A 13,939-nucleotide genomic window follows, 5' to 3' on the forward strand; every position below is an offset into this window, starting at 1 on the left:
GCAGCTTTAGTGTCCTATGGACCTGGACCCCAAGATCCCTCTGATCCACCACACTGCCAAGAGTCTTACCATTAATGCTATATTCTGCCATCATATTTGACCTGTTGGCCCATGGCCAAGTGATCAAGGCGTCGGTCTAGTGATCTGAAGGCCGCTAGTTCGAGCCTCAGCTGAGGCAGCGTGTTGTGTCCTTGAGCAAGGCACTTAACCACACACTGCTCTGCAACGACACCGGTGCCAAGCTGTATTGGCCCTAGTGCCCTACCCTTGGACAACATTGGTGGCATGGAGAGGGGAGGCTTGCAGCATGGGCAACTGCCGATCTTCCATAGAACTTTGCCCAGGCCTGCGCCCTGGAAACCTTCCAAGACGCAAATCCATGGTCTCACAAGACTAACGGATGCCTATTTCATTTCATATTTGACCTACCAAAATGAACCACCTCACACTTATCTGGGTTGAACTCCATCTGCCACTTCTCAGCCCAGTTTTGCATCCTATCACTGTCCCGTTGTAATCTCTGACAGCCCTCCACACTATCCACAACACTCCCAATCTTTGTGTCATCAGCAAATTTACTAATCCTCCACTTCCTCATCCAGGTCATTTATAAAAATCACAAAGACTAGGGGTCCCAGAACAGATCCCTGAGGCACACCACTGGCCACTGGCCTCCATGCGAAATATGACGCGTCTATAACCACTCTTTGCCTTCTGTGGGCAAGCCGGTTCTGGATCCACAAAGCAATGTCCCCTTGGTTCCCATGCCGCCTTACTTTCTCAATAAGCCTTGGATGTGCTTTAGTTTTGTTGATGGCAGATATAACAAGTGGCATGCTTGAAAAAAGTCATTGGCTGAGGTTTTTATCTATGAGATGTTGACGATGAATTACACAATGAATTGCAAACAGACTTGGAATTTCTTTTTTTCAAAAATGCCACTAAACCAGTATGGTGACCTGTCATAAATGATGGTCAACCTGTTGTACAAGGAATCATGTTCCTAATCGGAATACTTTCATTCTCAATATACATTTTGAGCTCGTAGTAGATTGATTCTCTGTTGATAATTTGTTTTAAACTTTTTACAAAAGAGATTCTCTTCATAAACGTTTACATTTTTTATAAACCATACATTTGCCGTTAGCAATGTCTGATCTCCCACAGTTGACTCATACAGTTGTATCCCAGGTTCTTGTTTTTATAGTTCTGCATATTTGATACTCAATGCCCATTTCGTCAATGTGACAAATTACAGAGTTATTACTAAGAGGAATTGATTTTAAAATACTGGTATCCATTTTGAGAACAGTGGTGAGCACTTCTGATACAGCAGGCATTATTAACCTTTCACCAATCGTATGAGATCTTCCACACTTTGCTTTCATTTTGGAAATGTTATAAAGATGCACTGAGACCACTATTACGGCCATTTTTAACTTTCTTGGCAAATGACTTGAGTGTGCAACACTTTTCATCTTCTTTCATCTTCTGGAACTGAGTAATGCCATAAGTAGCCTTTCACAGAAGTATACCAGCAAGCTTGATGGTTTTATGGCTTCATTAGAAAGTACATACAGTATTACAAACAAGACACATGGGGCGTTGCTGATCTGATGGGAACGGAATAAAACCATGTTCTAAGTGTGTAACATACATCAAAGTTGCTGGTGAACGCAGCAGGCCAAGCAGCATCTGTAGGAAGAGGTGCAGTCGACGTTTCAGGCCGAGACCCTTCGTCAGGACTAACTGAAGGAAGAGTGAGTAAGGGATTTGAAAGTTGGAGGGGGAGGGGGAGATCCAAAATGATAGGAGAAGACAGGAGGGGGAGGGATAGAGCCAAGAGCTGGACAGGTGATAGGCAAAAGGGGATACGAGAGGATCATGGGACAGGAGTTCTGGGAAGAAAGACAAGGGGGGGGTGACCCAGAGGATGGGCAAGAGGTATATTCAGAGGGAGAAAAAGGAGAATGAGAGAAAGAATGTGTGCATAAAAATGAGTAACAGATGGGGTACGAGGGGGAGGTGGGGCCTTAGCGGAAGTTAGAGAAGTCGATGTTCATGCCATCAGGTTGGAGGCTACCCAGATGGAATATAAGGTGTTGTTCCTCCAACCTGAGTGTGGCTAAGGCCCCACTTCCCCCTCGTACCCCATCTGTTACTCATTTTTATGCACACATTCTTTCTCTCACTCTCCTTTTTCTCCCTCTGTCCCTCTGAATATACCTCTTGCCCATCCTCTGGGTCACCCCCCCCCCCTTGTCTTTCTTCCCGGACCTCCTGTCCCATGATCCTCTCGTATCCCCTTTTGCCTATCACCTGTCCAGCTCTCGGCTCTATCCCTCCCCCTTCTGTCTTCTCCTATCATTTTGGATCTCCCCCTCCCCCTCCAACTTGCAAATCCCTTACTCACTCTTCCTTCAGTTAGTCCTGACGAAGGGTCTCGGCCTGAAACGTCGACTGCACCTCTTCCTACAGATGCTGCTTGGCCTGCTGCGTTCACCAGCAACTTTGATGTATGTTGCTTGAATTTCCAGCATCTGCAGAATTCCCGTTCTAAGTGTGTAACGTTGTATTGACGCACTTTCTGTAGTTTTTGTTTCTTAGCAGGATTAGAATTCAAGACTTCACCACTGTCAGACTCAGAGATTGTGCCGTATTTATTTATCCATCAGTAATGGGGCTAAATCAAAATAAAAAATGAACACAAACTGGGTACGCGTATTGGATGTTGACAATGGCAGAGAGTTGACACGGATAGAACAATGGTAGCGGCATGAAAAGGAATGGTGAGGTGAAGATGAAGACTAACGCAGCCAAAGTTACGTTGACAAGGATTCAGATTGGAATCTGAATGTTAGTCGGGATAGAGCTGGTGTTTGGCAAGCTACTTTTATACTATTCCAGTTAGCATGACTGACCATCACATTAAGTCTTTTAATCCCCAAAGATGATTCTTGACCACCCATATGAAGCCAAGGTGGCTTGGAACACCTTAAGAGGAATCCTCAGGGTCAGCAGGTTCAATTATTTCACAGTATGGTTCCGGACAGCACTGTATCGTTGCGCGACCTGTTTTCCGTAGATCTGTAGAGCAAGTTAAGAGGGTGGACTTGATTTAACCAACTGTTAACTTGCATGAACTCGTTCTGTGCCATGAGTCAAGAGGAACTGTTGGCCACCCTGGCTGCTAATTTATGCATTCCCAATAATTGGTTGGCAAGTTCAGACGAGATTGCTGAGTTTCAGATGCGATGTGACGATGTGTGCTCGCTGCCTGTAGAGCTATGGCTCTTCCTGTGTTCCAGTGCCTCATCTGTTATTTTGGAAGTGCCTGCTCAATGAACGGTCAGCCAGATCTCGTGCCTCAAATTAGGGTGCCGCTTACCCCTCCCCCCTCCCCCCAAGAATCTTAAATGCCCTCTAACGCCCCCTTAGGGCACATAACCGCCTCCTTGGGGGGCAGTACTGCCCCCGTTGGGAATCACTGCTTTAACTTTGAAACCTATCGAATATTGAAAGGCCTGGATAGAGTGGATGTGGAGAGGATGCTCCCTTTAGTGGGGGAGTCTAGGACCAGAGGGCAGCCTCAGAACAGAATGGAGATGAGGAGGAATTTCTTTAGCCAGAGGATGGCGAATCTGTGGAATTCATTGCCACAGATGGATGTGGAGGCCAAAAGATTGGATATTTAAAGTGGAGATTGGTAGGTTCTTGATTAGTCAGGCCATCAGAGGTTATGGGGAGGGGAGAGGAGGCAGGAGAATGGGGCTGACAGGGACAATAAGTCAGCCAGACAGCCATGATGGAATGCTGGAGCAGACACAATGAGCTAAATGGTTTAGTTCTGCTCCTATGTCTGAAGGTCTTATATTCTTGTCCTCTCAAAATGAATGCTAACATTGCAGTTGCCTTCCTTCACAGAAATTCAACCTGCAAGTTAATCTCTAGGGAATCCTGCACAAGGACTGCTTAACTCCTTCTTGACTTCAACAGTTTAGCTATCCATCAGTTAATTAAAATAAATGCTGTATGTTCAAAGATTTGACTGGGCTACATTAGCAATGTTTTTAAAACCAAAATTTCAAAAGAGAATATCGCTGGTTAAATCCCAGATCTTTTGCAGTCAAAGTACAAAGGGATTGTGTCTTAGGAAATGCAACTTTGTGTTACACTACAAATGTATTCAAATTATGTGGGGAAAATAAATATTTGTTATTATTTTACAAAAATAAGTGGACAGCATGATAGTTTGAGGTAAGCTTGAATGATATTGTGGAGCCCAAATTGCTTTGGGGTTAGCCCTGCCCAAAGTTTCAGTTTGCCATGATGACTGCTTTGACAGTAAAAGAAAATTATTGGGATAAATAGCATTTATCAGGAAATAGTTTGCAGTAGATTCACCAAGCACAGCTTTACACATCTTCATAATTTGAATTTGATTTGATTGTTTCAAACTTGGTTTGGTTAAATACTTGGATATCCTATTGTATATGTTATCTTTATATTTCACCAGTTGTTCAAGGCAATGGGAACAAAGACATGCTTTATACAATTTGTGGATTCCTGTCATTACCTTGGATTCATAAACACTGTTCTGATGAAGCTTTCCAGTCCACTGGTTTCAATTCTGACCTTGTATCTTTCAGCCAACGTTTATCAAGCAGTTTCTGTAAGTATAATTATAGATAGAATAATTCATTGATATATCATGTATAGCTTAAATATGGCATGAAGATACGGCCTCTGTAGAATGACCAAAATTTAAAAGGAAGCAGAATTAATTATAAAGTGCTTAAAATGGAAAATAACAGTTGGTTAATTGTCAAAATTATATTTAATGAATTGTGAAAAATATAAAAGCATATTTATGGGACACAGGGAATGTGTGAATTGCTGAAACACTGATTACTAATTAAGGAAAGCAGAGATGTAAAAGGAGGACATTCCATGTAAGAATACAACAAAATAGGAACAGGAGAAGGCCATCAGGTCTTTCATGCCTGTCCCACCACTTGTGGTTGACCTGTTCTAAAATAAATTCCTTTTCTTTGCCATTCTGTACCCACCTATTGCTTGATTTATCAAAGCCTATTTTAAATACTTATAATGTTCTGGCTTCCACTGTTTGCGAAGGTAGAGAATTCCAGAGATTCACAACCTTATGAGAAGGAATTTCTACATACCTCAATTTTAAATAACATAGCCTTTGTTTTCAAGTTTTGTCCTCTTAATCCTCTCCTACTTGTGAAAATCTAGAAAACAGGAAGAGTGTGATCTGGACCCACACTAAGTGCATTTGCTCTTTAATACCATTATTAATTCTTCGAATTCTGACTGTGGGCACGTGGCCAAGCGGTTAAGGCATTGGAGTAGCGACTTGAAGGTCGTGAGTTTGAGCCTCAGCCGAGGCAGTGTGTTGTGTCCTTGAGCAAGGCACTTAATCACATATTGCTCTGCGACGACACTGGTGTCAAGCTGTATGGGTCCTAATGCCTTTCCCTTGGACAACATTGGTGTCGTGGAGAGGGGAGACTTGCAGCATGGGCAACTGCTGGTCTTCCATACAACCTTGCCCAGGCCTGCGCCCTGGAGAGTGAAGATTTTCCAGGCACAGATCCGTGGTCTCGCAAGACTAACGGATGCCTTTGCTTTAACTCTTCTAACTTTCCCTGCTTGTATTTCTCTGCCTACTTCCAGTGAAAATCCTGGCATTGTAAACTTTGCATTTGTACTGCTGACAACGTAAGGTAAAAGATTAAACTGCATTAGTTCAGTGGAGCTTTCTCAGGCTATAAATATATTTTATCTCCCACTCAGTGAATGAAACTTTATTATAATTATGTGTGGGGCATTCTGAACATATTTCTATTTTCTGTAATTATTTTGGATTAATTTTAATACCATTGGATCAAGAATCACCAGAAAGCAGATAATAATTTTAAAAATTGCTTCTGTTATCTTAATACTGTTTACAAATTTGGCAACATATTAATGTTTCTTCTGATTTTGAGTTCTAGTATTCTATATCCCACAGCACTGCAGACCCAGGCAAAATGTGTGTATTTGTTGTCTATGCTGAATAAAGAAATTTGTCCTGATTGGAGAGCAGAAATATATAGATGGTCTTTGCAAAGTCCCATTGAAGTCATCCGTGCAGCTACTGTAAAGGGATTCCCCATGCTGCTGCATTACCTGGGCGCCAAATCCTACTCTCTCATTGATGAAGTTCTCATGTAAGTTCCCAATTTGATTTAATGCTATTTATTTTAGTTTTTGTTTGCTTGATGAGTTATTGGTGAATAGCTATTAAGAAAGGAAGGATATGACATTTTCTAACTTTTAACTGTGCATCCTTCACTTTTCTGCTGCTTTATATTTTCACTATTGATCCTCCATTCTGTTGATGGCAGGTCTATTGGCCATTTGGTACTGACAAATAGTGATTTTGTAATTGGTTTAGCACCTAGAGGACGTGTTATAAAGATTGTTTTATTTTCGCCTCAGCAGGAGGATTACATTTGAGAAATTAAAAAATTAACTGAAGCCCCCTCACTGGGCTCATATGGAAACATGGCTTGTTGCCGGCCCCGTTAACAGCCACAGGACTCGGTGGTGAGAAGGCCACCTTTCATAAACAGTAGGCGTCTAGGGTCAGTATGATTTGGAGTTCAACCAAACAGGAACATTGTGATGTTCCGATTAAAGATTAGATTAGATTAGATTATGAGGACACTCAGTCCTCGCTTATTGTCATTTAGAAATGCATGCATTAAAAAATGATGCAGTGTTCCTCTAGAATGATATCACAAGAAACACATGACAAACCAAGACTAAATATGACAAAACCACATAATTATAACATATAGTTACAACAGTGCAAAGCAATACCGTAATTTGATAAAGAGCAGACCATGGGCACGGTAAAAAAAAGTCTCAAAGTCCCGATAGCCTCATCATCTTACGCAGACAGTAGAAGGGAGGAACTCTCCCTGCCGTGAACCTCCAAGCATCGCAAGCTTGCTGATGCAGCACCATTAGAAGCACCTGACTGCAGCGGACTTTGAGTCAGTCCGAAAACTTTGAGCCTCCGACCAGCCCCTCTGACACAGCCTCTCCGAGCACCATCCTCTGCCAAGCGCTTTGACCCCGCCCCGGCTGCCGAGCAGCAAGCAAAGCCGAGGACTTGGGGCCTACCCCTCTGGAGATTCTGGACCAACACAGTAGCAGGAGCAGTGAAGCAGGCATTTCAGAAGTTTCACCAGATGTTCCTCTGTGCTCTCATGTCCGTCTCCATCAAATCAGGATTGTGCACGGCACCCTACTTGACAAATAACAGACATCACCACCAGAGCGGCCACTGCAAGCTGCGTCACGCCGCCATCTTCTCCTCTCCTCCTCACAAAACCACGATTTGAGCAAATGCTGCATGAATACTGCCTTTACACAATTGTCAGTTGGCAAAAAATAACAAAGCGTACACCACATAAAGTTGTAAAGAAAGTATATTTACAAATTTCAGCTTTATTGAACAGTTAATCAGAAAAAGAAAAGGAAAAAAAAATAAGAGGGCCCACTATGGTTAACTCAGTTCAAATGTGCACATGAAGTTGGAGCTCATACTGAAATCATCTTTAACTCATGCGCTGGACCCATGATCTGCATGAAAGCACATACCACTTTCTGAACGTCGCTCGAAATCCACCTTGAACAAGCGGGCGTTTTCTTGGGAGTATTGGCCCTTCCTCCTTGGAGCCATTCATCTGCACAAAGCACTTTGAGCAACAGGGACGCTCCTTTCCATGGCAACCTCAGCCATCTTCCCACCTGTCCTCTCCGCAGCTCCCGCCAAAAAGGTACCCACAAAACTCTCTGAAATGGCATCCAGTTCAGGGTAAGGAGAGATGGCAAGCTTTGTTGCCTATGGTATCAAGCAAACCTCAGCATCTTGCTAAGTTAGTGTGAGAAAGGCGCAAGCTGTTGGACCTCTGATGTACAGCTGGAATTGCAGCCAGCATCTTAAGTACCCATCTATACATATCCCATTTACCAGTTCTCTTGTACTGTAAAAAGTGAGGTGGGGATAGATGTATATATATCCCCTATAAAAAGTATTACCCTCCCCCAGAAGTTTTTCATGTTTTATTGTTTTACAACATTGAATCACAGTGGATTTAATTAGGCTTTTTTGACACTGATCAACTGAAAAGACTTTCATGTCAAAATGAAAACAAATTTCTACAAGCTGGTCTAAATTTATTACAATTATTAAACACGATAATTGATTGCATAATTACTCACCCCCTTCAATTCAGGATTTAGTAGATGTACCTTTGGCAGCAATTACAGCCTTGAGTCTGTGTGGCTTGGTCTCTGTCAGCTTTGTGCATCTGGGCTCTTCAATTTTTTCCCATTCTTCTTTACAAAACTGCTCAAGATCTGTCAGATTACTTGGGGATCATGAGGGAACAGCCCTTTTGAAGTCCAGCCACAAATTCTCAATTGGATTGAGGTCTGGGCTCTGACTTGGCCACTCCAGGACATTAACTTTGTTGTCTTTAAGCCATTCCTGTGTAGCTTTGGCTTTGTGCTTGGTGTCATTGTCTTGCTGGAAAACAAATCTCCCAAGCCACAGTTCTTGTGCAGACTGCATCAGGTTTTCCTCCAGTATTTCCCTGTATTTTGTTGCATTCATTTTACCCGCTACCTTCACAAGCCTTCCAGGGCCTGCTGCAGTGAGGCATCCCCACAGCATGGCGCTGCCACCACCATGCTTCACGGTAGGGATGGTGTACTTCTGATGAAGTGCGGTGTTTGGCTTATGCCAAACATAATGTTTAGTCTGATGGTCAAAAAGCTCAATTTTGGTTTTGTCAGACCATAGAACCTTCTTCCAGCCAACTTCAGCGTCTCCCACGTATCTTCTGGCAAACTCTAGCTGAGATTTCATGTGAGTGTTTTTCAACAGTAGCCTTCTTGTTGCCACTCTCCCATAAAGCTGTGACTAGTGAAGCACACGGGCAACAGTTGTTGTATGCACAGTCTCTCCCATCTCCACCACTGAAACTTGTAACTTTTCCAGAGTTGTCATAGGTCTCTTGGTGGCCTCCCTCACTAGTCCCTTCTTACAGGGTCACTCAGTTTTTGCTTTAGGCAGATTTATGGTTATGCCATTTGGTGTATTGTATTAAAGGGGATGGATACTCATGCAATCAATTATTTTGTGTTTTATATTTGTAATTAAATTAGATTGCTTTGGAGAAATCTGTTTTCACTTTGACACAAAATAGTCTTTTTCTGTTGATCAGTGTCAAAAAAGCCAAATTAAATCCACTCAATATTGTAAAACTTCCGGGGGGGGGGAGGAGATACTTTTTGTAGGCACTATATTTATTTGAATACCTAAGTTGATACACTCTTTCATTGATTCTCTTATGGATGTATTGAGTATGCCTGCAAGAAAATGAATCTCAGGGTTGTATATGGTGACATATATGTACTTTAAGAAAGGATCTAGTGCTTTCCTGGCATGTATGACAAGTAAACTCTTCTCAGGCTTCCAGTGAGTACAAATCAGTTATAACTGACGTTTTGATGACAGACTCTGCCATCTTCTTCAGGGATGACGCCTGAGTATATCTAGTCCAGTGGTATTTATACCCCGGCACCCCCCCCCCCCCCCCATATTCCGTCCCTCCTTTTGGATAGTCTTCATCCAATCAGGTTTACGGTCTCCCACTTCGTTTACAATCGAATTCCAGCTCTTACTTAGAGTGAGACCTTTGTCTTTGTTAAAATACTTTCTCTCTAGTTTTCTTTCAGTGGCTTCTTTTACCAGGCAGTGCCCAAAACCACTGGCGTGGCATAGTATTTTTGTGCTGTCGAAGTCAATCCTATAGTCATGGTGAATGAAGTGTTCTACTATTGCTGATTTCTCTGGGTAACCCAAATGGATACACATCCTGTGCTCCTTGGTGAGGATTTTCACCGTGCATCCCGTCTGGCTGATATACACTACTCCATTGCTACTGCCTTCTCTATATTTACATGGTTTCTTGAAGGATTGCCTAGATCCTGAAGAAAAACTGGATTAATGCCATCCAAAAACCTGTAAGGAAGATCAATTCACAGCTTCAGCCGGTCAAAGATAACCTGGGACTCGGGTTGGCTGGCGTTTACAGGATTCCCTGTGAATGCAGAGCGGCGTCAGTCGGCTGGACTAGACAGGCCCAGGCATGTCCTGCAAGGTGATGTCCTTCATGATGGATGCAGCCTTTTGAAGATATTCTTGATGCTGGAGAGGTTTGTACCCATGATGGATCTGCTTGAGTCTACAATCCTCTGAAACCAATGACAATCATGTGCATTGGCATCATGCCAGATGGTTATGTATCTGGTCAAAATGCTCCCCATGGTACATCTATTGAAAGTTTCTACAATCTTTGGTAACAAACCTAATCTCGAAACTCCTAATGAAGTGTTGCTGCTGGAATGCTTTCGTCATGATTGCTTTAATACGTTGGAATGGATCTTTATTATTATGCCAATTTTGTTATTGCTATATAATACAAATTAGTCTAGACCTGGTCCTACATGTCTGAGGGGTTTTTAATTGGTAAAATAATTAATTAGTTTAGTTTGTATTAATATTTAGCACACAAATTTGCATTATATTATTGATTTGGATGCAAGGCTTCTCTCTATGATTTGTGGACCTATACATTGACTCACTGAGGTTTTGGGGAAAGTGATCATTACCTGACTTATTTTTGTAGTTTTGTTTTCAATTATTCAGAATCAGAAACAGGTTTATTATCTCCGGCATGTGATGTGAAATTTGTTAACTCAGCAGCAGCAGTTGAATGCAATACATAATCTAGCAGAAAAAAAAATATAAAATAAAAATAATAATGAACAAATAAATCAATTACGTACATTGAATAGATTTTTAAAAGGCATGCAGAAACAGAAATACTGTATATTAAAAAAAAGCGAGGTAGTGTCCAAGGGTTCAATGTCCGTTTAGGAATGGGATGGCAGAGGGGAAGAAGCTGATCCTGAATCGCTGAGTGTGTGCCTTCAGGCTTCTGTATCTCCTACCTGAGTAATGGTGAGAAAAGTGCATGCTTTTATAATGGACACTGCCTTTTTGAGACACCGCTCCTTAAAGGTGTCCTGAGTACTTTGTGGGCTAATTCCCAAGATGGAGCTGACTAGATTTACAACCTTCTGCAGCTTCTTTCGGTCCTGTGCAGTAGCCCCTCCATAGCAGACAGTGATGCAGCCTATCAGAATGCAACTATAGACGTTTTTGAGTGTATTTGTTGATATATCAAATCTCTTCAAACTCCTAATGAAGTATAGTCACTGTCTTGCCTTCTTTATAACTACATCGATATGTTGGGACCAGGTTAGATCCTCAGAGATCTTGACCAACCAAACATCTTGAAACTGTTATGATTCTCCTTTCTGGAACTGAATTATGAAATATCTCCATCTTATTCATGTTTTTGGTTTCAAAGCATCTTCAGACAATTTTCTTTGAGGTTTCTTCATATAATGAGTAACCCTTCCTTTTCTCCACAAAGTGAAATGTCCTGTGGAATCCTCCTGAAGTAGAGATGCAATATAATTTTAAGTTCGTGTTGTCTTTGTACCATAACTGGAGATGATTATCAATGTTGTGTATGATTTTCATTGTTTTGATCCGAAATTTTTTGTTTTTAAGAAACAAACTCCAAGATAACTCCATTTTGGTGCATGAAGAGTTTGCCAGTAATGTTGGAAAGATAGCCTGTGTGCTTTCAGGCAAATCTGAACTGTTGCTTCCAAAGTATGACTCATTGTCTCCAAGTGAAGATTATGACCTTCTCTGTGGTAATATCAGTATCGGAGGGGACTGTGCACTGACCGGACCAGTAGTTGGGCCCTCTGTTTTTATTCCATTCCTTGTACTCATTGAAAAGACAATGCCTGCTTCAGTAAAATTGGGTGAGTGTGGTGTCAGTTAAGTTTGAGCTGTTTGATAGAAGGGAGTTGAGGTCTGTGCACTAACAAAAGGGTATGTTGGGAAGGCAGGTAGGTATCTGGGGTTGAGCGGGATCCGGAATCACCCATGTTGGAATGGTGGAGCAGACTTGATAGGCTGAATGGCCTAATTCTGCTCCTATATCTTGTGTCTTAAGGACTCTACAGAAAGTCAGCCCCATAAAGAGATTGGGCCTGGCAATGTCCCAGGCTGAGTACTCAGTACACCAGCTCACTGATGTCTTCACAGATATCTTCAATACTTCACCCAAACAGTTTGCTGTCCCCACATGCTTCAAATCAGCCACCATCATCCCTATGCCAAAGAACTCTCTGCCTTCAGATATAAATGACTACTGCCTGATGGTACTGATGCCAATCATCATGAAGTACTTTGAATAGCTGATAATGGCACATCTCATGAGCTCCATTCTTGCCACATTGGACACTCACTAATATACTTACCGACAGAATTGCTTTACAACAGATGCCATAACATCTGTCATGAACCTGGCCCTGTCCCATTTTGAAAACATAGAAACTTGTGAAAGAATGGTGTTTCTGGATTTTAGTTCGGCATTCAACACTATCATCCCACAGACTTCGGTGAACAAAATCCTACTCCTTGTTAAAAATACCCCAATGTACAGCTGAGTGTTGGGCTTGCTAACCAAAAGACCTCCGTCAAGATTCATGACTGCGTTTCCTTCCCATCATCTGCAGTATGGATCTTACCCACTGGGGCTGTGTGCTGAGCCTGAGCTGATTGCCGTACACTAAGCTCACATATGACTGCATGGCCAAACACCCTATTGTCACATTCACTGATGACATGATAGCGGTGGGGCTCATCACCAACAATGATGAGACAGCCAGCCTACAGAGAGGAGGTAGCAGAACGCAAGGCCTGGTGCCAGGCAAATAACCCCTTCCTCAATGTCAATAAGACAAAGGAGATGTTGATGGACTTCAGGAGAACTTACACCACTCACGCCCACTTTCATCAGCAGCACTGCAGTGGAAACTATGAGTAGTTTCAAATTCCTGGGAGTGCACATCTCACCCACCGTCTGAAGGCTAGGCAGCATCTACAGAAAAGAGTACAGTCGACGTTTTGGGCCGAGACCACAAGGCATATTGGTGAGTGTCCTGCTGAATAGTCTTGGCCCAAAATGTCGACTGTACTCTTTTTCATAGATGTTACCTGGCTTGCTGACTTCCACCAACATTTTGTTTGTGTTGCTCTAGTGGGCCCAGAACACATTCTGCACAATTAAGAAAGCTCACCAACACCTCTACTTTTCGAGGAGACTGAAGAGAGCTGGACTATGCACATCTGTACTCACAGATGTGCAGATGAGAGCATCGTAACATGCTTATCATTGTATAGTACAGAAACTGCACTGCGGAAGACAGAAAGGCTCTATAATGGGTGGTAGAAACTGCCCAATGCATCACTGGCAGTAGGCTACCCACCGTCAAGGAAGGTGCTGGATAAAGGCCAGCAATATCATGAAGGATCCCACACATCCTCTCATCAAGAAGGAAGCTACACAGCATCCAAGGCAGGAATGCCAAATTCAAAAAGAGTTACTTTCCCCTAGCAGTAAGGCTGATCAACACATCCACCCGCTAACTCACCCCTCCACACACCCAACCACCACTAGCTTATCATTTCCTCTCAGTCACCTTATGTACAGACTCTTCTACGCTGAGCGGCACTTTCTGGACATACAGTACAATCAATCTATGTATACAAGTTATTTGATGCATTTATATTTATTGTGATTTTTATTACAGTTTTCCTTATCTTGTGTTTTTCTTCAAGATTCAAAAAACTTTATTGTCATTCTAACCATACATCAGCTCTGCAGGGCAGAATGAGACAGCGTTTCTCAGGAGCAGTGCAATC

At 42.4% G+C, this 13,939-nt stretch overlaps 1 protein-coding gene across 3 annotated transcripts in view; it reads left to right on the plus strand.

Annotated features, from left to right (window-relative positions):
- Positions 1-13,939, plus strand: part of atr (ATR serine/threonine kinase) — a 134,200-nt gene that overhangs the window by 35,395 nt on the left and 84,866 nt on the right. For 2 of the 3 annotated variants that reach the window (XM_063045415.1, XM_063045414.1), the window contains exons 8-10: positions 4,517-4,672; positions 6,038-6,236; positions 11,729-11,991. In XM_063045415.1, coding sequence (XP_062901485.1) covers positions 4,517-4,672; positions 6,038-6,236; positions 11,729-11,991 — 618 coding nt within the window. Of the gene's footprint in view, positions 1-4,516; positions 4,673-6,037; positions 6,237-11,728; positions 11,992-12,277; positions 12,359-13,939 lie in introns of all 3 variants that reach the window. The other variant, XM_063045416.1, reaches the window with a different exon arrangement.

This window comes from Mobula hypostoma, chromosome 4 (genome assembly GCF_963921235.1).
Source record: "Mobula hypostoma chromosome 4, sMobHyp1.1, whole genome shotgun sequence".
Taxonomy (NCBI): Eukaryota; Metazoa; Chordata; class Chondrichthyes; order Myliobatiformes; family Myliobatidae; genus Mobula; species Mobula hypostoma.